This window comes from Salvelinus fontinalis, chromosome 28 (assembly GCF_029448725.1).
Source record: "Salvelinus fontinalis isolate EN_2023a chromosome 28, ASM2944872v1, whole genome shotgun sequence".
NCBI classification, from domain to species: Eukaryota; Metazoa; Chordata; class Actinopteri; order Salmoniformes; family Salmonidae; genus Salvelinus; species Salvelinus fontinalis.
In genome coordinates, this window is record NC_074692.1 from 5,900,753 (window position 1) to 5,924,328 (window position 23,576).

The 23,576-nt window shown below is 41.8% G+C and overlaps 1 protein-coding gene across 1 annotated transcript in view; it reads right to left on the minus strand.

The window, feature by feature from the left end:
• LOC129825988 (netrin-G2-like) overlaps positions 1 to 22,819 on the minus strand; it is a 52,462-nt gene extending 29,643 nt beyond the window's left edge. The window contains exons 1-3 of the mRNA XM_055886209.1: positions 22,022 to 22,819; positions 20,579 to 21,271; positions 12,885 to 13,528 (exon numbers count right to left, since the gene is read on the minus strand). Coding sequence (XP_055742184.1) covers positions 12,885 to 13,528; positions 20,579 to 20,815 — 881 coding nt within the window. The 5' untranslated portion in view covers positions 20,816 to 21,271; positions 22,022 to 22,819. The remainder of the gene's footprint in view (positions 1 to 12,884; positions 13,529 to 20,578; positions 21,272 to 22,021) is intronic.
• Between the last annotated feature and the right edge of the window lie 757 nt (positions 22,820 to 23,576).

Here is a 23,576-nt window from a genome sequence, read left to right on the forward strand (position 1 = left end):
AGATGATTTCTGACCTCCGCTAATGATAAGCTGCTCAGGGTTCACACAACAGCTCTCCAATGGAGGTACCATTTCACCTCACTAACAGCCCCTTCCCTTTCCCTATATCTACTATACATTCCTATAGGGGATCTGAGGTACTGCAGCTCTAGAATGCTGCTAGCCCCTTGGCAGCAGATGCAGTCAGAGAGTTCATTGCTTCACATGCTTTTTGCCATTTCTCTCTTTTCTCTTTCACTGTGCTCTGAGGAACTTATGATATAAGGAGAAAATAAAACCCTGCTGTTTCCCTCCAATACCCGCGAGAGCACTGGATCCCCAACCAACTCGGAGACAGCTACGGGAGACCTTTTCTCAACATTTTCCACCTTTGCCCCCTCCCGGAGGATTTTGCAGTTTAAGGGTTGGTGGGCACCAGAACGTCCCGGGGAGCACTACCCCATGAGGGGAGCAGCAGCCCTTCACGCCGCTGGCTCTTTAAATACCAATTTCAAATGACCTTGAAAGCTTTGGCATGGACAGCTCCTGTAAATTATTTACACAGGATGCTGAGAAAGAAAAAAAACGCCTTCTCCTGCACTCCCAACGAACAAGGGTGGAAGTCAAATGCAAAGCGCAGCTCCTTTTCCCCGAAGGGATATGCAGATAGGCAGAGATATAGACACATTAGTGTAAGTGAGAAGTGTAGACAAAGTGGAGCTGTAGAAAGGGAGTTGGCTTTAAATTTCTCTGAGCACATCAAAATAGTTAAAGGACACTGGGAAAATAAAAGGCTCCTTGCATAATTAATTTGTGGGCTCCATGGGTTGAGGCTCTGTGGGGTTCTGCCAATTATGACCAGAATGTTGTAAAAGCACCTGCAGCGCAACTGTCCACAGCAGGGACCGTTAGGGACTGAATCCATTTCACTACTCCCATAAAAACACAATGTGAATCTGTACTATTTCTATCTACACTAAATGAAGTGTAATATGACAAAGGAATTATTATCGTTCTAATTTGACACAGTGTCTGAACCCCCTCTGCGTTTTACATTTAAGTAATTTAGAAAACACTCTTATACAGAGCGACATACAGGCGCAATTAGGGTTAAGTACCTTGCTTAAGCAAACAGTTCTCATCTAGTTGGCTCAGAGATTCGAACCAGCAACCTTTCAATTACGAGCTCAACACTCTTAACCACTAGGCTACCTGCCGCCTATGTGACACAAGCACACCAAAAAAATCTGTATGCCCGTGTCAGACACATCAAATCAAACCACATTTTATTGGTCACATACACATATTCAGCAGATGTTATTGAGGGTGTAGTCGAAATGCTTGTGTTCCTAGCTCCAACAGTGCAGTAGTATCTAACGGTGCAGTAGTATATATCAATTCACAACAATACACACACATCTAAAAGTAAAAGAATGGAATTAAGAAATATATAAATATTAGGACGAGCAATGTCGGAGTGGCATTGACTAAAATACAGTAGAATAGAAAACAGTATATACATATGAGATGAGTAAAGCAGTATGTAAACATTATTAAAGTGACTAGTGTTCCATTATTAAAGTGACCAGTGATTCCATGTCTATGTATATAGGGCAGCAGCCTCTAAGGTGCAGGGTTGAGTAACCGGATGGTAGCCGGCTAGTGATGGCTATTTAACAGTCTGTTGGCCTTGAGATAGAAGCTGATGGCCTTACCAGGTCACAACCTTACCGGGTCCTGTATGTGGCCTATCACTGCTTTGAGCTATACAGTACATCCTGGCAATGAGGGTGATAGTAATGATAATGAACCATATGCTCTTGTTCATTAAAGGATGGATGGACAGGTTGGCTGACCACAGTTCTGCTGTGATGGAGCTGCACCAAAATTAGTCTGCCTCATCATTGAAATGGGCAGATGAAAATTTGATGAGGGACATCGTGCTGCTGAAATATTCCGTTTGCCTGGCAAGGACACCCCATTTTTGTTTGGGACACTGGAGGCATGGGATCCATGCAGGCTGCCACAATATTTACGCCTGAGGTGCTGTTAGCATACAAGGAGGATCCCACACTCAGCAGCCTTTCAAATATCCCTTCCCCGCAAACGTTGCTGCATAAAACCCAGATATCCCAGCTCCTTCCTCAGAGACAAATTGCCCGCCCAGTAACCTTTGAAGATACTGGCATCATTGGGATAACAAACCGCTCTTCACTTCAAATTATGTTTCACTCCCTCAATTTGGCCCTTGTAAATGTATGTATAAATATTTCCCCCTACAAATAAAAACTGTGCTCATCCTGATATCCTCCCTTAGCGTTGCCTCTTACTTAAGCTACCTGGAGGATAGAGTTTGACGGTAAACTATAACGATAAAAGACCTAAAATTAGCACTAACCTGCTGAGTGACAATGCAAAGCTAGTCAAATGATCACAATTTCTCTAATAAATTGACACACCAGAAGCGTACAGTTTAAAAGGGCTGTTTCATCTCATTGGGTAATGAGGATCCTACAGAAATAGACAACACTGCAGAGCAGGAGAGGGAGAGGGAACGAGGGAGGGAAGGAGGGAGGGAGGGAGGTTGAGAGCGAGGGTGGGAAGGAAGGAGGGAGGGTGCTGTTCTCCACTCAAACAGAGCTTACTTCCTGAGATGACAGCAATAGTTACTCATATTCCAGCCCCCTGAAATGTTAATTTCATTAGCCGCATTAGGGTTGTCCTGTAAGTGTTGGAGTACCAGACCGCGAGCAGCGTTTTTCTATTTTCATAATTCATCTGCAACCCAAAGCAAAGTTGAGACCAACAGCGCAGAAAGCATGGACGGGTTAACTCTGTTATCCTCCTAAGCCTGGACAGAGCATCATCAGTCATACAATAGGCTACTCCCCTACAGGGGAACACAGCGAGAAAAGAACTGGTGGAAAACTAGGCTTTAGAGAGAGAAACAAATAGATGCATTTGTGAACATACAGTATCTACTATGCTGATATACTGTACATTCAGTGGGACCAGACAGTCACTCCTTATTAAAATGATTTCAAATTAAAGTTATGCATAGAAATAATAAAACATGCACATAATGCATTTCACATAGCTACATTGTCTAGAATGGTCCATTTCTGAAGACAAATTGTTGAGAATACAAAGGAAAAGATCATGTGCCTTGATGAAGAAAATAATACTGAGCAAGACCAGCAACAAAGTTCACAGGCAATATCAAGTGCTGAGTCAACATAATTCCACAAACTGTTACTACACTCCGTGCAACTGTGTTAGTATATACAGTGGGGCAAAAAAGTATTTAGTCAGCCACCAATTGTGCAAGTTCTCCCACTTAAAAAGATGAGAGGCCTGTAATTTTCATCATAGGTACACTTCAACTATGACAGACAAAATTAGAAAAAAAATCCAGAAAATCACATTGTAGGATTTTTTATGAATTTATTTGCAAATTATGGTGGCAAATAAGTATTTGGTCAATAACAAAATTTTCTCAATACTTTGTTATATACCCTTTGTTGGCAATGACAGAGGTCAAATGTTTTCTGTAAGTCTTTACAAGGTTTTCACACACTGTTGCTGGTATTTTGGCCCATTCCTCAATGCAGATCTCCTCTAGAGCAGTGATGTTTTGGGGCTGTTGCTGGGCAACACGGACTTTCAACTCCCTCCAAAGATTTATGGGGTTGAGATCTGGAGACTGGCTAGGCCACTCCAGGACCTTGAAATGCTTCTTACGAAGCCACTCCGTTGCCCGGGCGGTGTGTTTGGGATCATTGTCATGCTGAAAGACCCAGCCACGTTTCATCTTCAATGCCCTTGCTGATGGAAGGAGGTTTTCACTCAAAATCTCACGATACATGGCCCCATTCATTCTGTCCTTTACACGGATCAGTCGTCCTGGTCCCTTTGCAGAAAAACAGCCCCAAAGCATGATGTTTCCACCCCCATGCTTCACAGTAGGTATGGTATTCTTTGGATGCAACTCAGCATTCTTTGTCCTCCAAACACGACGAGTTGAGTTTTTACCAAAAAGTTCTATTTTGGTTTCATCTGACCATATGACATTCTCCCAATCTTCTTCTGGATCATCCAAATGCTCTCTAGCAAACTTCAGACGGGCCTGGACATGTACTGGCTTAAGCAGGGGGACACGTCTGGCACTACAGGATTTGAGTCCCTGGCGGCGTAGTGTGTTACTGATGGTAGACTTTGTTACTTTGTTCCCAGCTCTCTGCAGGTCATTCACTAGTTCCCCCCGTGTGGTTCTGGGATTTTTGCTCAATGTTCTTGTGATCATTTTGACCCCATGGGGTGAGATCTTGCGTGGAGCCCCAGATCGAGGGAGATTATCAGTGGTCTTGTATGTCTTCCATTTCCTAATAATTGCTCCCACAGTTGATTTCTTCAAACCAAGCTGCTTACCTATTGCAGATTCAGTCTTCCCAGCCTGGTGCAGGTCTACAATTTTGTTTCTGGTGTCCTTTGACAGCTCTTTGGTCTTGGCCATAGTGGAGTTTGGAGTGTGACTGTTTGAGGTTGTGGACAGGTGTCTTTTATACTGATAACGAGTTCAAACAGGTGCCATTATTACAGGTAACGAGTGGAGGACAGAGGAGCATCTTAAAGAAGAAGTTACAGGTCTGTGAGAGCCAGAAATCTTGCTTGTTTGTAGGTGACCAAATACTTATTTTCCACCATAATTTGCAAATAAATTCATTAAAAATCATACAATGTGATTTTCTGGATTTCTTTTCTCATTTTGTCTGTCATAGTTGAAGTGTACCTATGATGAAAATTACAGGCCTCTCTCAACTTTTTAAGTGGGAGAACTTGCACAATTGGTGGCTGACTAAATACTTTTTTGCCCCACTGTATATCAATGACAGAAACAACTTTAATTGTTGCATCTCGTCGTGTTGTTGTCCTATGGCTAGCTAGCCAAAATTGTCCATTTCCTAAATTATCACAATCTCCATCCATGGCTTTGGACTTGTGGTTTTACTTAATTTTTCGCACTGGCCACTAATTATAACAGTCATTCTGATCCATCCATAAATTCATACATTGTGCCCCGGTATGTTCAGTATGTAGCTAGATGTAATTTAACTAGCTAACATTGCCAATAAAAGTGAAGTTAGGCTAGCTAGCAAGCAAGTGTTTCAGCCAGATAGCCTAGGACACAAACAAAAAAAATGTACTCGAAAAATGTCATATCTTTACCTCTATGGGATCGGTGTCCCGAAACCAGGACGGTAGTTGCTCAATATGCAATAATGTGACTAGAACGACATTGTAAACAGCCAATTCTGGGACATAGACATGTCTTATATGGGCAGAAAGCTTAAATTATTGTTAGTCTAACTGCAGTTTCCAATTTACAGTAGCTATTAAAATAATAAATACCATGCTATTGTTTGAGGAGAGTGCACAACAACAAAACACTTATCATGGCAACTGGCTTGATACATTCACCTCTGAAGGTAAATAATGTACTTACATTCAGTAATCTTGCTCTGATTTGTCATCCTGATGGTCCCAGAGATAAAATGAGGTGTAGTTTTGTTTGAATTTTTTTATTCAAAATGTAAGAACTGGATTCTTCCATTTGACCCCACTGCTGTCTCTGGCTCCACCTCGGCCATCTAGATGTGTGAAGGTAACATATTTTCTGTAGGAAATGTCATGTATGACATTCCTGGGAGAGTGTAAACGTAACGTTTTTATTACAATAGTATGGTTGTATGTTCTCTGTAGTTATGTACTCGAAAATGTATAAATTGACCAATTGATATAACATGTGGTGTAGTAATGTAATTCTACATTGGATCAGTTTGAAACTTTGCACAGACACTGCTGCCTCTTGTGGACAACATCTAAATTACACCTAAAATCCTATCAATGTTTGGCCTTTCTCTTGCATTTCAAAGATGAATTTTTTTTTTTTGAAAATATGTTTTTTTTGTTTGCATTATCTTTTACCAGATCTAATGTGTTATATTCTCCTACATTAATTTAACATTTCCACAAACTTCTAAGTGTTTCCTTTCAAATGGTTCCAAGAATATGCATATCCTTGCTTTGGGTCCTGAGCTACAGGCAGTTAGATATGGGTATGTCATTTTAGATGAACACTTGCTTGACGATGCTGTAGGTCATGTACCCGTTTGTTACATGTAAAATGCTTTGTGGACTTCACCGGACAGAGGTTGCTCCGTGGTTTTGTGAGGAAACAAAGGTGTGGTTGAATTTCTTCTGCCACTGTGTCTTCTTATTGTCTTGGCCTTAGGCCTATATATCACAATTGCAAGGCATATGAACTAACAGGTTATAGAGCAAACAACGCAATTAATATGGCAATATGGCTTTTTTTCTGGCTTGGCTTCCCCAGTGATTTTACCCATGCACCACTACTCGGGATTTTATTGCTCAATCTAAGTCATGCTGATAAAAAATATATATATATATCCAAAAAGCCTAACGGACATATGCTTAAACTCATTCACCTTTGACAGACTTCAAGAATTGTAAATTATCGAGATATCAAAGTGTCACCCATAGAGATCCAATTAAATGAATGAAGTATTCTAATTCTATGGTGTCACCAACAAAAACGTAAACAATAAACCAATAGCAAATACAGCATATGGCATTCACGTTTCACTTCATGCAAATGGCACTTTTCAGTAGTGCTCAAAGCATGCCATTCCATCATTTTTGGATTATGTTCAGGGAAACATTGAGACTAATCTATATTTCCAAGTCCTATTCTTGTAGATCAAGGGGTATTTCATTAATTGGAATGGATGGAAATTTGACAGACTTTATTATTATTTTATATATATATATAACCTAATAATTTTATCTGTATTGAAGTGGAAAGAAATGGGTTAGAAGCCTATACAACCATAGCCGCGGGAAGTAAATGTGCTGAGGGTGCTGCAGCACCCCTTGAAAAATTTGATTTAAAAAAAAATATGTCTCTCGTTTCAGGACATAGGTACGTCACTACTTTACAGCAGTGGCATTTGAACATAAACATGTATTTTTTAATCAACATGCATTTTTTGGCAGAAATGCCTTCTGGAACATGTGAACTTTCATGTGTCTTAATAACAAACTTGTATTCTATCCATAAATAGGTGTAGAATTGTTAAATTACGAGCCTAGTTGGTTTAGCCACGGAAAAAGACAGGAACCTTCCCGCTAGCCATGATTGGCTGAGATAATGAATGGGCTGGGCATGCCGGGAAATGAGTTTGGATTGGTCTGCCATGTAGTATGCTTCTGTCAATAATGTGAGCTGTTCAGTATGTGTTGACAGTCCTTTCATCCATGTACACGAGTAAGAGTCTAGCTACATTTTGTGATACGTTTCTAATTTTGTCAGAAAGTTGTTCATTTTTATTTCAAGTGAAAGCGTACTGTTAGTTAGCTAGAAAATGCTAGCTTTCTGGCTCGATAACGTTACATGTATGATCTGTGTAGTAATATTATTCTAATCAGAAATCCATTTGCATTGCTAGTTATAGCCTCATGTTAGCTAGCTAACATTGAACATAGCTTGTTAGCTTTAGCTACCTGCAGATTCATACTACAGCTATGACAATGTTTGTATTAGTAGTAGTGTGAGTTGGGATTGTTCCAGTTCATTGTTTAACTAGCTAGCTACATGTCTAAACAAAAGACTCCACTTCGGCCAGACAATAGTGACCCATCCACTTAGCTAGATGTGGCTGAGGGGTGGTTATAGCATCTCCTTCACATGACCCATCGATTAAGACACGTAAGCGTTATCTAATAATGTAACCACTTCACTGTACCATTTACACCTTCTGTATCCTGTGCATGTGACAAATAAACCTAGATTTGATTTGATATAGCGTGTGTTTACCACATGGCCTCACATCTGAATGCTTAAAGAGATGGGAGTAGACAAAGAGCTCTCCAGTAGGTGTACTAAAACAGTCAAGGCCCGTTTTCTCAAAAGTGGGGTTTACACGTTTATCATCTTTCAAAGCAGAATTACTTTCCCATTGTTCCTCAACTGCAGTGTGTGATATTCCATTTTCTAGCTCTGAGTCTCTACTTTTATCCAATGATAAAAACACAATTTCAACTGTTGCTACATAATACCGAATCGAGGCGGTCGGTCACATATTAATACAAATATATATTATTATTTGTTGAAAATATTTTTCACAAAAATAGTGCACTAGTCCTTTACTACTATGTGAGGACCGATATAGATATACGTAGCGTGGACAAAAACATTTTTTCAGCATCTCCACATGGTAGTTGTATATTTAAGAGCAGTATCTTGCAGGATTCAATAGTTGGAATTGTAAGAGTTGTTGCCCTGTCCCTTTCTCTGTGATTGTCATTCTAATGGGATCCAGAAAGAACAAAACCCTGTCTTCAAACACTTACATCAAAAAGGTGCAAAGTTATGGGAAAAGACACAAACCATCCACATCAAATTATTATTATTTTTGGATCAAATAACATGGAAAACAACCACTTTTTGTGCAGTATTAAATTTACCATCCTTAGAAACTACTTAACGTAAATGTACATTAGTGTATTGTCATCGAGGTTTGTACCTGTAGACTTTGCATCACCATGAAGAAAAACAACGCACAATACAGTAATTGAGTACATTGAGACTTCAAGTGGCTTGTGATGTGATAATGTGGCTCAGTTGGCCGAGCATGGCTCTTGCAATGCTAGGGTTGTGGGTTCGATTCCCACGGAAAACGTATATCAAGCAAGCATTTCATATTTCACAAGTATTATTAGATGAGCTGTCCTGTACAGATAATTATCAGACAGAAGTTACAAATGCTGGTAAATACTAAAATATATATAGTAATAAAAAAAAAGTAAAACACAAAAGCCTTTACTAGTCTTGTATTAGCGGACTGATATAGACGTCTTCAGTGCGAGCAATATTTTTTGTCCTGCATCCCCCCCACCTTCCACCCTTCAATCAACAATTTTTGTTTTTTCGCAGCATCCCCACCCCCAAACTACTGTACTTCCTGCAGCTATGTACATAACCCATAAAGTAAAATTTAACATCCATTTATGGCCAGTTATGTAAACTCTAACATTGATTTATCCTGCAATAGATGTCGTTCAAATGGTAATATACATTGTCTTCTTCTAATGCCTCTTAAGGGGAAAGTAATCTAAAAGTAAGATTAGATTACTTTACTGAGTTTGGGTAATCCATAATTATGTTACTTATTGCAATTTTGGACAGGTAACTAGTAACTGTAATGGTTTACATTTAGAAAGTAACCTTCCCAACCCTGAACTCATCCACTCATTAACTGCCGAAGGACTTTGAGAAAGACCAGAAAAGGGCAGACATCCATTTCCTCCAGACAAAGTGCCACTGGTCATGTTACCTTACCCTCACCATAGCCAAGACCCATAGCTGGATATTTGACGGACAGCTCTGATGGTGATGGTTTAAGGGCTTAGAAGCATACTCACGAGACTCTCATGAGTTGCTTAAGTGGCCCTTTACCCCCACCCTGCAACCCTTACATTCATAACGCGTTTCCTCATACTACTGTTCTAAAGCACATGACTCCGCTCTAGAAGCACAAGCTGTTCCAAAACTAGGCCAAAGCATGCATCATACACAAGCAATTGCAGACCAAAGCAAAAAAATGACAGAAACTACTGTATGTGTCTATACAGTTGCAGCAGTGCACAAACTTCATCCCTAATCTTACTTTACCCAAGACAATAGAGCCGTGCGGAGATTATACTGAAATTGCATCATCTTAAATCTAATTTGCCCTTCTTTGCTTTCCAGAGATCTATTCAGAGTGTGCCGTGAGTTGAGTCAGTTCCGGATACACGTGTCCTTTTTACCCACTCTCTGGGATTCTCTGATCCACCCAGTCTCCTTTACAACTCAAATCCCTCCACAGTCACAGCATAGTGCAGCAACACCAGCAATGGAGTGAAGCCACTCAGAGTTCCATACTGTACACGGGCCTTAGAGGACAACGTTTGACAACTGTCTGGACACAATGGCGACTGGACTGTGTGTGGATCTGAATGTTAGGCTGGACAACTCTCTTCCAAGACTGGCGAACACATTTAACAAAGTCATGTCTGTGTTTTGTATATTACTGCATTATTAATTAACAGGCATTGTGGGATGGGGTGGTGCAAGTGTAAAGGTGGGTGGTTCTATGTCGGAGGATTGGGAGGAAAATATTGCGCTTTTTCTGCCCGTCCTATTTGTCTCTCCCACTAATCCATTCACTCTGTAAGAGCTTATCTTTCTGTATTGACATTTTTTTTAATTCAATTTGGATTTTTTTTTTTTTTTACATGGAGCTGTTTTCCAATGAGAGAGGTGGTGTCAGGAAACAGATAGGAATGAGGTTAAAGAGAGAGAGGCCACAATGCCACTGTCAGCTCTGCCCACAGGATCCTTGTTATGGGAAAATAAATCATGTTAGCACGCACAAGTATTCCTCCACACTTGTATAAATCAGGTTGACCATGTGTCTCCCTAGTCCCAGCCAAAGGAAATCACCTGTTCCACTCAGTTAGACTGAGATTGCGTGGAAGGATTTTCCCAATGGTTTCTGAAGAATTTGAACAGCAAAAAGTTGGCCCCTGGAACCCTAACTTGAGACAGGTGAGTGAAACTTAAACTTTAGTGGAAAATGGTTCAATGTGATAAACAGTTGTTTATGTCAAGGTCATTTTCCACACTGTGATGGGTGCTGAGACAGGACCACAGGCAAATGAATACAGCATTAGTGGGGCCTCTGTCTGTCTGACACTGTGGTCTCTCCTGACAGCTTGACATGTCTCCTATCATTGTGTAGTAGAGGAAGGTGGGCGAGGAGGTCAGAGGGATAATGGCTATGCCAATATATTATACCCAACAACTGGAGCCATCCGTCACATCTGACACAGCTCCATCCCCAAACAAGAGAATGAGCACCAGGGTCACTCTCACCCTAATCCACCTATCAGTGACAGAACCCTATTTTCACCCCTTATTTAATTGTTTCCTGATTGTAACAGTATTATTCATTTCGACATGTGTTTGTGTAATACAAACCGAGGGTTTTCAAATGCCTTCTGGACACAGACAGGCTTCACACCATTATTACTTGTAATGTTCTACTTCTACTCAACTTAATCCAACCCAGCTGGTGATTATTTAGATGCTGCCGCATCAGGCTTGAGTGCATGTGGTGTACTTGTTTTTTGAGCTGACAGATTCATTTCATCCTATAGGAAAATAAAGATCCCATGTATGCTAAGAGTGACCAGAGTGAAGGTCTGGGGATGGTTTCCTTATTTTGTTTTTTGTTCTATCCTTTTAAAAACGGTGCAAGGACAGAATGGGACAAACAGATACATCTGGTTTGCTCTCGTCCAGTGTTTCTCAAAGAAGTTTGTGCAAGCGAAGGGACATGCAAGCTACGGTCCTTCCTCCTTGGGGCCACTTCAAACTACCACTTAGAACGGACTACATCAGAGAATCTTTGCAATAGCCAAAGGAACCTGATGAGGATGTTTGTTGCTCTGACTAATGATACATCTTTCGCATTGAATGATTCAGCATTTTCTATATTCCTTCCGTATAGGGCTATAAATAGAGTGCTATCCAGTGGAAATATCAATTACCACGGCAGCCTTTGTGAACAAGCATTATCTAAATGTCCAAGCATTATCAGAAGAGTTCAGAACAAAATCCCTGAAACAAGGCTCAAATCAGATTGAATCAAAATAGGAAATTATAAAACAATTTAGCCTGCCTCTCACAAGTAGCATTGCATCTTACTCAATTCGGGGGCCTTGGCTTTTGTTGCTCTACCCGATTAGGTTTAATCACCGGTTGATTATCTGCGCTCCTCATATCAAGGGGAAATGAGCTGTGGAGAGGAAGGGGGTGGGGGGAAAGGGGGAGGAGGAGGGGAGGTGGTGGAGGAGGCAACGGCGGCAGTTCTGTCCCTGTGCTGATAGGCCTGATGTCATTACAGAGCCCTAGGCCATTTCTCTTGGTGTTTGCAGTCCATTTATTGAGACACACACACACATGGGCCATCAGGGAGGCCATCCCATCCCAGTCATTCAGACACTGCAAGTGCTTCCCAATACTGAGGGATGGATAAAATGTCCAACAACAATTTTACGGTAGGTATTAGCTTAACATATCTCCTCTATTCCCTGATCATTATAAACCAGTGAACATCAGTCATGGGCTCTTTACCTTATCTCCATGTGTCCATTTGACCACTCAACTCCTCTAAACCCTATCCCCAACTCCCTTTAAAAACAATTTGCTATTTGACATATAGGAATAACTATTGATTGACGGCTCGTATTACTGGAGGTTTGGGCAATGCAATGTTGCCAGGAGAGACTAATTCACTAGTTTATCAATATTTATATTTGCAAAGGTTACTGAATTAAGCACTAAGATTGGATTGCTATAGAATTGACTGTCAGCAGGAAGAGAGTGACCGTTTCTTAAACAGAATCAAACCAATTTTTGTTTCAGACAACTTCCTACACAGCTCCTTATCAGAAGCTAAGATATTGGGCACTCTTTTCCCACTAATATAGAGCAGAGGAGGCTGGTGGGAGGAGCTATAGGAGGACGAACTCATTGTGATGACTGGAATGGAGTCATGTGTTTGATACTGTTCCATTAATTCCATTCCAACCATTACAATGAGCCTGTCCTCCTATAGCTCGTCCCACCAGCCTCCTCTGGTGTACAGAGTAAGATACTGTACAGTATACCATTAGGACTGTGCATTTTCTCAATTGATCACAAAATAGACTGACTCAAATATCTTTGTAAGAGATATTGTCCAATAAGGCAAAGAGAGGTAGGTGTGTGTATTTACCTGGCTGGTACCTCTATGTTGGAAATGGCATAGAAGTATTTGAGGAGGTTGTCTTTCTGGACGTAGGTTCCCCCCAGGGCCGGCCTCAGCAGCCTCAGTCTCAGGTTGGTGAAAGTGAAGAAGTCCCTCAGGCCCTTCATACTCTCCATGCGTGTGTACAGACTGTCCATGTTGAGCAGCTTGGGCCCCGTGAAGATAGTGAAGCGTGCCATCACCTCGAAGCGTAGCACCTTCTCGTTCTTGGAGCCCACCCAGCGAGAGTACTGCTCTGTGCAGATGACCCGCGTCACATTGGTGGCCGACAGGTCCTGCACCCGCTTAGCGGGCATGCCGAAGGCTTCCATGCAGTCGTCGGCGTAGAACTGGTAGGGCTGCCAGGTGCGCCCTTTGTCTAGGGACTTGTCCAGCACCATCATGGTGGGGCGGCCATACTCGAAGGTGACCTGAATGTCGTCGGTCAACTCCAGGCTCTTGTTCCAGGCCAGGGAGATGTTGGCCAGCAGGGGCTCCGGGTAGCGGCTCCATGTCACCGTCTGCCAGTAGGTGATGAGGCCGCTGCGCTCACGATCCTGCATCAGCTGGGGAGGGTGAGCCAGGTCCGGGTTGGAGGCATCACACTCGTCACTACACAGGTAGGGGTTCTCCTGAAAGAGGGAGAGGGGGGAAAGAAAACTGGTCAATGTTGGAAAACACTGTTCGTCTCCCTTCCCCATTTGAAAATAGAAAACATTTACTAGCTCATCACTTGTTAACATTCTAAATCCACACTGAGTGAGTTCTTTGTTAATATTCAGCATAGAATATATGACTTATAAGAATGACTCCCTTAAAGGGTCCCACATACTCAAAGTAGGCTACACAACTGATGTTTCTAATAGTATTTCTTGGTTCTTTGCATGTCTATGCTAATGAGAAATAAGTCAGATAAAATAAAAAAGTTACATTCTCATTATCTTATATTGGCTACTAGCCCCACCAAAAAAATACACCCAAGCAACATGAAACAACCGGGAAACAACAGATTTTCCAAAACAATCTGGCCAACCTCAGGTCCCCCTGAGACCATGTCTGTGTGCTTGTCCCAACAGGTTAACATGCTCACCATATGTCCCCATTAAACAGTTTGTGAGCTCTGTTTGGTGAATAGCCATCTGGGAATTTCTACATACAGGGTAATAATTGCACATAATCTGGTTATAATGACACTAATTTAATGCACATAGTAAATTACAGTGTTGCATTGAATCAAATGACATCATCACTCCAAAAGAGATCAGCGAGACTACTGTAATGCGTTGCATACCTAAAAGTCCAACATTATATAGCTTCAACAGTGTTGTAGATGTTTCACTTCACCCTTAAGCTGTAACACTGCTCTACTGACACACATGGATTACACACAGAATGGATTAACATGAGGGGGGGGGGGGGGGTTGCCTACCATGTGGTCATCCCTGACCTCTAAATCCCAGTGTCACATTAGTCGGCCTGAGTGCAAACTGTCGCACGTCTTGTCATCAACAGTCATCCTCACCCACACGGTTTCCAGACCTGGGTTCAGATACACTATTTGAGAACATTTCAAATAGTGTATCTGCTTGATTGAACTTGCCCGTTTCAATTTAACCAATAGAAAATTCAAAAATGGCACTCCAGGCAGGCTATTGGCAGAAGAATGGCCTTACCAAAAGAGCTGTGACTTTCAACGTGGCACCTTAATAGGATGCGACCTTTCCAACAAGTCAGTTCGTCAAATTTCTCCCCTGCTAGAGCTGCCCCGGTCAACTATAAGTGATGTTATTGTGAAGTGGAAACGTCTAGGAGTAACAACGGCTCAGCTGTGAAGTGGTAGACCACACAAGCGCACAGAATGGGACCGCCGAGTGCTGAAGCGCGTAGCGAGTAAAAATCATATTTTCTGCGGTTGCAAAATTCACTGAGTTCCAAAGTGCCTCTGGAAGCAACGTTAGCACAATAATTGTTCGTTGGGAGCTTCATGAAATGGGTTTCCATGGCTGAGCAGCCAAGCACTGGCTGGGGTGGTGTAAAGTGCCCTGCATAGCACTGCTGGCTTGCTTCTGAAGCTAAGCAGGGTTGGTCCTGGTCAGTCCCTGGATGGGAGACCAGATGCTGCTGGAAGTGGTGTTGGAGGGCCAGTAGGAGGCACTCTTTCCTCTGGTCTAAACAATATCCCAATGCCCCAGGGCAGTGATTGGGGACACTGTCCTGTATAGGGTGCCGTCTTTCGGATGGGACGTTAAACGGGTGTCCTGACTCTCTGAGGTCATTAAAGATCCCATGGCACTTATCGTAAGAGTAGGGGTGTTAACCCCGGTGTCCTGGCTAAATTCCCAATCTGGCCCTCAAACCATCATGGTCACCTAATAATCCCCAGTTTACAATTGGCTCATTCATCCCCCTCCTCTCCCCTGTAACTATTCCCCAGGTCGTTGCTGCAAATGAGAACGTGTTCTCAGTCAACTTACCTGGTAAAATAACGGTTAAAAAAAAAAAAAAAAAAAAAAAAAAAAAAAAAAAAGTTCGCCACCATTTGACTCTGGTTATGGCTGATGCCAGGAGAATGCTACCTGCCTCAATGCATAGTGCCAACTGTAAAGTTTGGTGGAGGAGGAATAATGGTCTGGGGCTGTTTTTCATGGTTCAGGCTAGGCCCCTTAGTTTCAGTGGAGGGAAATCTTAACACTGCAGCATTACAATGACATTCTAGACGATTGTGTGCTTTCAAGTTTGTGGCAACAGTTAGGGGAAGACCCTTTCTTGTTTCAGCATAGCAATGCCCCCATGCACAAAGCAAGGTCCATACAGAAATGGTTTGTTGAGATCGGTGTGGAAGAACTTGACTGGCCTGCACAGAGCCCTGACCTCAACCCCATCAAACACCTTTGGGATGAATTGGAACGCCAACTGCGAGCCAGGCCTAATTGCCCAACATCAGTGCCCGACCTCACTAATGCTCATGGCTGAATGGAAGCAAGTCCCCGCAGCAATGTTCTAACATCTAGTGCACAGGTGTCAAACTCATTCCACGGAGGGCCGAGTGTCTGCGGGTTTTCGCTCCACCCTTGTACTTGATTGATGAATTAACATCACTAATTAGTTAGGAACTCCCCACACCTGGTTGTCTAGGGCTTTATTGAAAGGAAAGACCAAAAACCTGCAGACACAAGGCCCTCCGTGGAATGAGTTTGACACCCCTGATCTAGTGGAAAGCCTTCCCAGAAGAGTGAAGCTGTTATGGCAGCAAAGGGGGGACCAACTCCATATTAATGCCCATGATTTTGGAATGAGATGTTCCACGAACAGGTGTCCACATACTTTTGGTAATGTACTGTACATTCTTTCCCCTTTATGTCAATGGTGTTATGAGAGCCATACAACAGGTGCCCAAGCCAGAGTTTCAGCTTCTTCTACCTTTAGCCCACAATCCTTGCCTCCTTCTGCAGAGCACACAAATCCAGTCCAACTGCTACACCAGGTGGCTTTCACCACTAAACCGCTCCAGCAATTATCCACACTGGATTCCTGTCACAGTTAAAGAGCAACCCAGTGCTAAGCAGACTGTTTGCCCACTTCTCAGTGACAGCCGCAGGGAATTCAGAATGGATCTCTCGCTCTCGCACACACACTGGAGGAAAACCCCGAACTTTTATCCCCTTTCACTGACCAATAGGTTTCTTGTGTGTTTTTGAGACAATCCAACATTCTATCCTCAATGACAACAGAGGGTTTTTCCTCTCTGCTAGAGTGGAAGCCCTCCACTGATCTCCCCTTTAAGCTGTGGTTTGATGGCATTAGGAAGCTAAGCAGCTCCATCGATGAGGTTCAGACACCCTGACTGTGAGTGGCTGGGGATCACTGACCTCTCTCCTGAAGATGACCTGGCCAGTTTATTCACTGAGTCAGAGTCCAGTTGACATTGTTAAGTCCAATCAGAAGGACATCTGTGGACCTGCACTGACCGAAATAGATGGGAAGGATGAGGAAGAGACAGAAAGTGTGTGTTGCGGAAATGGAGAGGAGAGGTCATGTAAGAGGAGACGAGTCGAGACGAAAGGACCAGGATGATGAAACTAGAAAGGCAGTTGAGCCCAGAGATTTGGACGGTACCTTAGTCCACAAACATGCCCAACTGCATTGGTGTAGATGGGGAGCATTAAGCCATGTACTGTATGGGAAGCTAGTGTTTAGAGCTGCTATTCCCTCAACTGGTGAGATGCGTTTCCTCGCTTGACTAAAATGAATGTGAAGGAAGCTCCTGATACAACATCTGGAAAACAGCAGCCTAATTATACCAGAGACAAAACAGGCCGCACAAGACCCTCACCTGTCCCAGCATGGGCCACTGCCTACTGTTTTAAATCTGTGCGGGCACACACACACCATTTCAAACTGTATTATGTTCATAGCACTATAAAAAAAAGCTGTTCAGATCAGCATAAATTAGAATGTAATCAAAAACCTTTTTTGAAAAATATTGTAATTCCCTGAAAGGATGACAGAGGATTACCATACGCACACCTTATTTTGAAGAATCCTCCAAGACCTGCAGTGGCATGAAAACAGGAGAATGGAGACTATTGCATGTGGGCATAGCGAAAACAGGATGAAATCGCTACCCTTTGGGAGCACAGGACGGGGGCTGAAGCTACCAGGACTCATGTAAAATTAATGACACAGGACAAAACTGACCAAAGCTGCACGTTAGTGACAATACATTAACTCTACACTCGGTAGGATAAATATGGTGACATATGATCTAATCTAAACATTTATTTTAACCTACTGCAAATAGTGTACCAAATTGAAGTCCTTACTATAGCGCACTCCACTGCTGTGCTGTAACCTGCACTGCTATTTTTAGTTCCGGCTGTTTGTGCATTTTAAAATTAGCAAATGCAATGTGGGGCAGGATTATATCTAATATGTTGCAACCATTACTGTTGAAAGAGTCCTTGTAATTAATCATTTGAGCTCAGTGATGCCTCACTTCAGTTATGGACACTGTCTGGCTCCTCTCTTCGTCTTTCAATGTGTGTATAATTACATCAGTAGTGGGTCGAGATTTGTTGTTTTGCTTAGCTCCCTCCCTCCTTCCCTCCTCTGCTCATTAAGCGATGCTACATACAGAGTGCACTCCCCTCCCAGCCACCAGCTAACATCATGCATGGCGGGGAGGGGGGGGGGGGCAAAGCACTGACTAAAAATGCAACGGCATCTCCTGTGGGCCTAGTGGCTGAAATGTGCTCTAAATCATTCATGAGCCGGAAAGCTTTCCAACGAAAGCCAGCATACTCAATCTGGGGATGGCTTATTCTAATCAATGATGTTGCTTTCCGAAAGGAAAGCATGAAAAACGTTGTCAATTGAGTGCACTCCTTCAATATCTAAAGTACAAAGCATGTAATTGATGTAAAATAGGCCACACACTGTATCATATTGCACTGTAAGAGTCATGGCAAGTCTAAATATGTGACTGTGTCTAGCTGTATTGGGTAGCCCTTTGTTAATGGGCCACTCATGGCACATTTACCTTTCCATAAGATGAATGGTCAGATCAATGGAGGAACGATAATTTACCAAAGAGCTTCTTGCCATAGAAGCACGTCGACACGGAGTCTTCATTCTTCAACAGCACAGTCAACAGGAGGCCACTTTACATTTCATAAAATGTTCATGACTAGACTACTTTGGGGCCAAAGAGAGGCCAACAAGTCTGTCATGTTAAAATGGTCAATGGTCATTAAAGATCCTATTGTGGCTGATCAGCATTTCTTGAAGTAGTAGGCTTACCAGTATGCCAACAGCCACACCATCCTGCTGCATCCCTGGCTTCCGTCTAAAGCTAAGCTGGGTTGGACCTGGTCAGGGCTTGGATGTGAGAATGCATGGCAAAATCAAGTTGCTGCTGGAATTGATGTTGGAGAGCCAGTTGAGGGGTGTAAGGTGAACAAATTCCCCTGGGGGGGGAGTGATGAGGACTCTACCCTGCAAAGGGTGCCTTTCATTGGACGAGACTTAAACCCTGACTGTCTGTCCGGACATCCTGTGGTCTCCAAATATCCCTTATCACTCAAAGCAAGAGATAGGATGATCCCCATATCCTGGCTAAAGTCCCAACCTGGCTCATGCCATCATAGCTCTCTCTAATTATCCCCAGCTTCAATTTGGCAAAATCCAGGCTAACCTCTCCACTACCACATCCAATGTGTGGTTAGTAATCTGGCACAAAAAAAGCTGCGATTACCACTACACAGGTGGATGCTATATATTGCTGCATGTTTAGTTGCAATGTGATGATCATAATTACCATTGGTGATATTTAGGATGTTAGAAGTGACTTGTCTCTTACCACAAAGACAGATGCTCAAATCAGAGTGAGTGATTGACAAGTCTAAGGCTATATAACAATTGATAACCAGGAGTTTCAGATTACATACTATACAATTGTACATGGTATGCTTTGTGATCATGGTTTGATCGTCCTCTCTTCATGGGTTCCAAAAGTACGACCCAGCTGGACAAATCATACATTTGCTTATTTTACAATCAAGCCATCAGCTAGATTCCCACAGCAACATTGTCAGCCTCTCTTATAGAAATTAATCTCACCCATGTCAGCACTTTCCCCAAAAAACAGGAGCATACCATATATATATATACAGTATATATATATATATACACTCACAAGCTTACAGCTTTAGAGGATACAAAATACTACATATAAATGTACATTTATAACCTTAAAGTTACTATTCATATGAGCTAATGGTGTTGCATCACTCATATTGCTAGTGTTAAACAGTGTTATAAATAAAGGATATCAGTCAAGGTGTGAGTCCCTGTAGGGAGGCACAAACACAATAACAAACCTAATCTAATGATATTGTTTGAGACAGACAAAATTTACTTGGTTAAATAACCTGATATACTGGAGTGTAGACTTAGTGTGTTTCATTCTGAAAACAGCAGGTCAAAGCAAAACATTTGTTTTATTGAATATTGCTGCTGCTATATTTTTTCATTTAGTCATATTTAATATTTATAGAAAATATAAATAGTATGTTTATTTTATTATTAAGTTATTCTATAGCACTATTCTGTTCTAATCTATTCTATTGGTTTATACAACGGTTGGGTCTAATCCTGGATGCTGATTGGATAAAACAGCATTCCAGCTGATGTCTATTCCACAAATTACCACCAGCTAAAGCTATTGCGTTGAAAAGCCTATTTGCTCTGTTCCATCTCAGTTCGCAATCCACTGTCGGAATGGAAGCAACTCCCCGCAGCAATGTTGGTGGAGGCTGTTGCAGCAGCAAAGGGACCAACTCTTGGCCATGTAGTGTATCTATTGAGGCAGTGATTCCAAAATAAATGTAATAGTATTTTGAAGTCTTGTTTGCATTTTCACTATAGTAACAAGTAGCCTACTGAAAGTAGGTTTCAACTCTTATGTCCGGAGACCTTTTATTCCTGTCATCTTGTTCGAGATCAAAGTTTCTCATCTCATATCTACGATCAGATACCCTAACGATATCTAATATTTCTAGAAAACCTTCCATGTCAGTTTTTCATCACTCTTTTTGATAGACAAAACTTCAAAGTGTAGGCCTATACAAATCATCTAAGTATAAAACTAGTGCTGGCGTTACACCAACTGAATTCAAACTTACCAGGGTACAGAACCTTTCCGGGGGGTTGCCGCAAGTGATGCCAGGAGGATCCACCCTAATTTGCATGAACTCCTTCATAGCCATTGGTTTTGGCTGGCACGCATAAAACTCCCATGTTGGTCCATCGTCCGTACTAAACAGCGACTTACATATGTCATACTGGCCAAGTGTCAGAGTAACAAAGTGCAAAAGAAAAAGCACCTGTGAGAGCATGGCACTCGTAGAGACCACACCCATGGTCCAAGACCGAGAGTCCGGAGGGAAGAGGGAAGTGGTGCCACCGTCGGTCCACACAGGGAGAGGATCAGCTTGGAATCCGGTTGGTTTTCATGTTGGGAGAGACACCTGCCGCTTGCAGGATACAGCCTTACAACTCTCCTGGTTTTGTATACCTGCCTAAATAAGTTACACGTACTTCTGTTTTGAAGTATTTATCTTATTTTAAAAACAAGTAAATTAAAGTGTTACTTTAAATTATAGTTACAATAACTTGTTGTATTAGAAATGTATACAATGCTAATCTTTCTCAGATCGACACCCTTTGGTACTCCAGGCAAGCCATGCTAAAAGCAGTCGATATGTCCATGAGTAGACCATTGAGAATATTCCCGCTGTCCACTCAGAAGTTCGCTAGATAAGATTTGTTGTGTTTTCATGTCAGTCAAAGGAAGTATTTACATGCTCCATCGTTGGCTATATTGAGAAGGAGAAAATACAATAATTTATTAAACATTTAACTTTTGGGGGGAAATTGCCACTCACATTTCCAGACAAAAAAGGCAATTTAAAACTATATCTAATAGGCTACTGCTACTATACAGACTATTTTATTTCGTTTCTACAACTAGCAATTAGGTTAAACATATCTTTCATTAGAGGAACTTGAACCCATTTGACATCTGTTAATTAATATCGGTAGGCTATACCGTAGCTTAAAAATAATATTGTAACCTTTCACGTTTGTTTTCACAACCAATTCTATATTCACAAGACTACCCTAATTAATGAATTTCCAAACAAAACTGCAAGTAAAAAAAGATATACCCTAGTCCCCACAGACGGATGTCTGTTGCGCTCTTGGCTTTGCCAACTATTGCCATTAGAGGTAACATAACTGTCGATAACTTCTCACAGGCAGATGGTGACAGACCTAGGCTGTAGTCTACAATTGGCAAATAAAAATAAGTAATTTGATCAACTTGGATCATGTTTGGACTTGTCCTATAATGTGGACAACTGATGTTCTCGACGTTGATGCTCTTTCCAAACCTCTGAAATTCTCTGAAGTGTGTAGCCTAATGCTGATTTCAAATGTAGACTATAATGGTTGATAAGAAATAACCGTGGCAAGTCACTGGTTGCAAGATTATAAGCATTAGTCCTATACAACACGGTTACAACAGTTACTATCCTCTATGTTCACGGAGGAACTCGAACACTTACCAAATTGGTCCGGGAAAATATGATCATTCTGTCATGGGTGGATCCTTTGCAAAAGTGTTCTCAGCATTCTAAAGCCTCAGCATTGGTTCGTCGTTGAAATAAAGCTTAACGTTACCGTATTCTCTTCTGTAAGAGGATTAGATGAGATGCTCTCCCCTTCTGTTTGTTTCCCTTCTGTTTTTATACTTTTGAGGAAAGCAGTGCGTTAGGATGGTATCCTATACATCCCGTACGCACAATAGTTGACTTCTTGTTCGAAATATATTATATTTCAATACTTTTTCAGAAGTGGTACTGCCTCAATTAATGTTCCGTTACTTTTTGCGATTTCGGTTGTGTCCTAGGCGCTCAAGGGCAGAAGGAAAAAGCTCGCTCTCTCTCTCTCTCTCTCTCGACCTCACTTTCCCCTATGCATAAACAAACTCGCTTATTTCATAAATTCCCTCCTGCCATTGTTCTCCAGCTCTCTTTTCGTTTCCTTATTTAGCTATCAGTATCTGATTTGCAAACTACGTGTGTGTGTGTGAAGCAGGTACGCAACTTTTACCGGTCAGAAATATAACCACCCCATGAGCCGATCAGGCTACCCGTCCTGCTTAAAGGAGCAGCTCAAAAATCACTCAAGGCAGACATAAGGAGCTCTAGTTTTCGCTAAGCAATAGGCTAACACAAAACTGTTTAACAGTTAAACAACTTGAAGTTCCTATATGGCTCTTAAAAGCATAGCGTATGCATTTTCAACAGTGCAGGCGTCCTCAATTTTGTAACGTTCTCTCTTGAGCGGATGGTCAGCGGCCAGAACATAGGTATAAATAAATTTGTACACTGCAAATTGACTGCAACACCACCAAATAGATATAGTATTTGACAAAAACAGAATCATTTCAAACCTGGATTACATTGGGATACGATCGCATATGCCTCTATTGATGCGTGGGAATAATTGGGAACGGATATCCTAAGTTAAAATCCATTTGAGCTGATTTCCTGGTGATTTTACAGTGAAAATTATACATATAAAAAATATAGCCAATTTATAGGATATATATCTCAGATCACTTGGGTGGCCAAATAAAATCAACCAATCCCCAACAGGGAGCCGTGTGCCAAATTTGGCCCGTGGTTGATTTTATTTGGCCACCCAAGTTCTGAGCAAAACATATATTGCCTATAAAATTGGCTATATATTTTTAGCAAACTATAACTTATGCTATTTACATGTACATTGTTGACAATTGCATTAGCCTACTTAATACCCAATTCAGCTGGAAAGTAAAAACACATTTTAAAAAAGCAGCCAAAACCCTTAATTTGCAACTTTTGGGTGTAATTGAAGTAACAGCATCAAAGCCTAAGGAGGCTTCCCATGGAAGAACACTAAATTGAGCTGTCCATGGTCCTGATGCGTGGCCACAGACCAATGGGTGTAAACAGCCTACACATTTCTACAGGTCATCTGAGGCCAAATTATTGTCACAGACAAACACTGCACAACTTTTGTAGACAGCAATATAAAGGATAGTTAAAAATGATTTTAAGAAGTAGTTGAATGGGA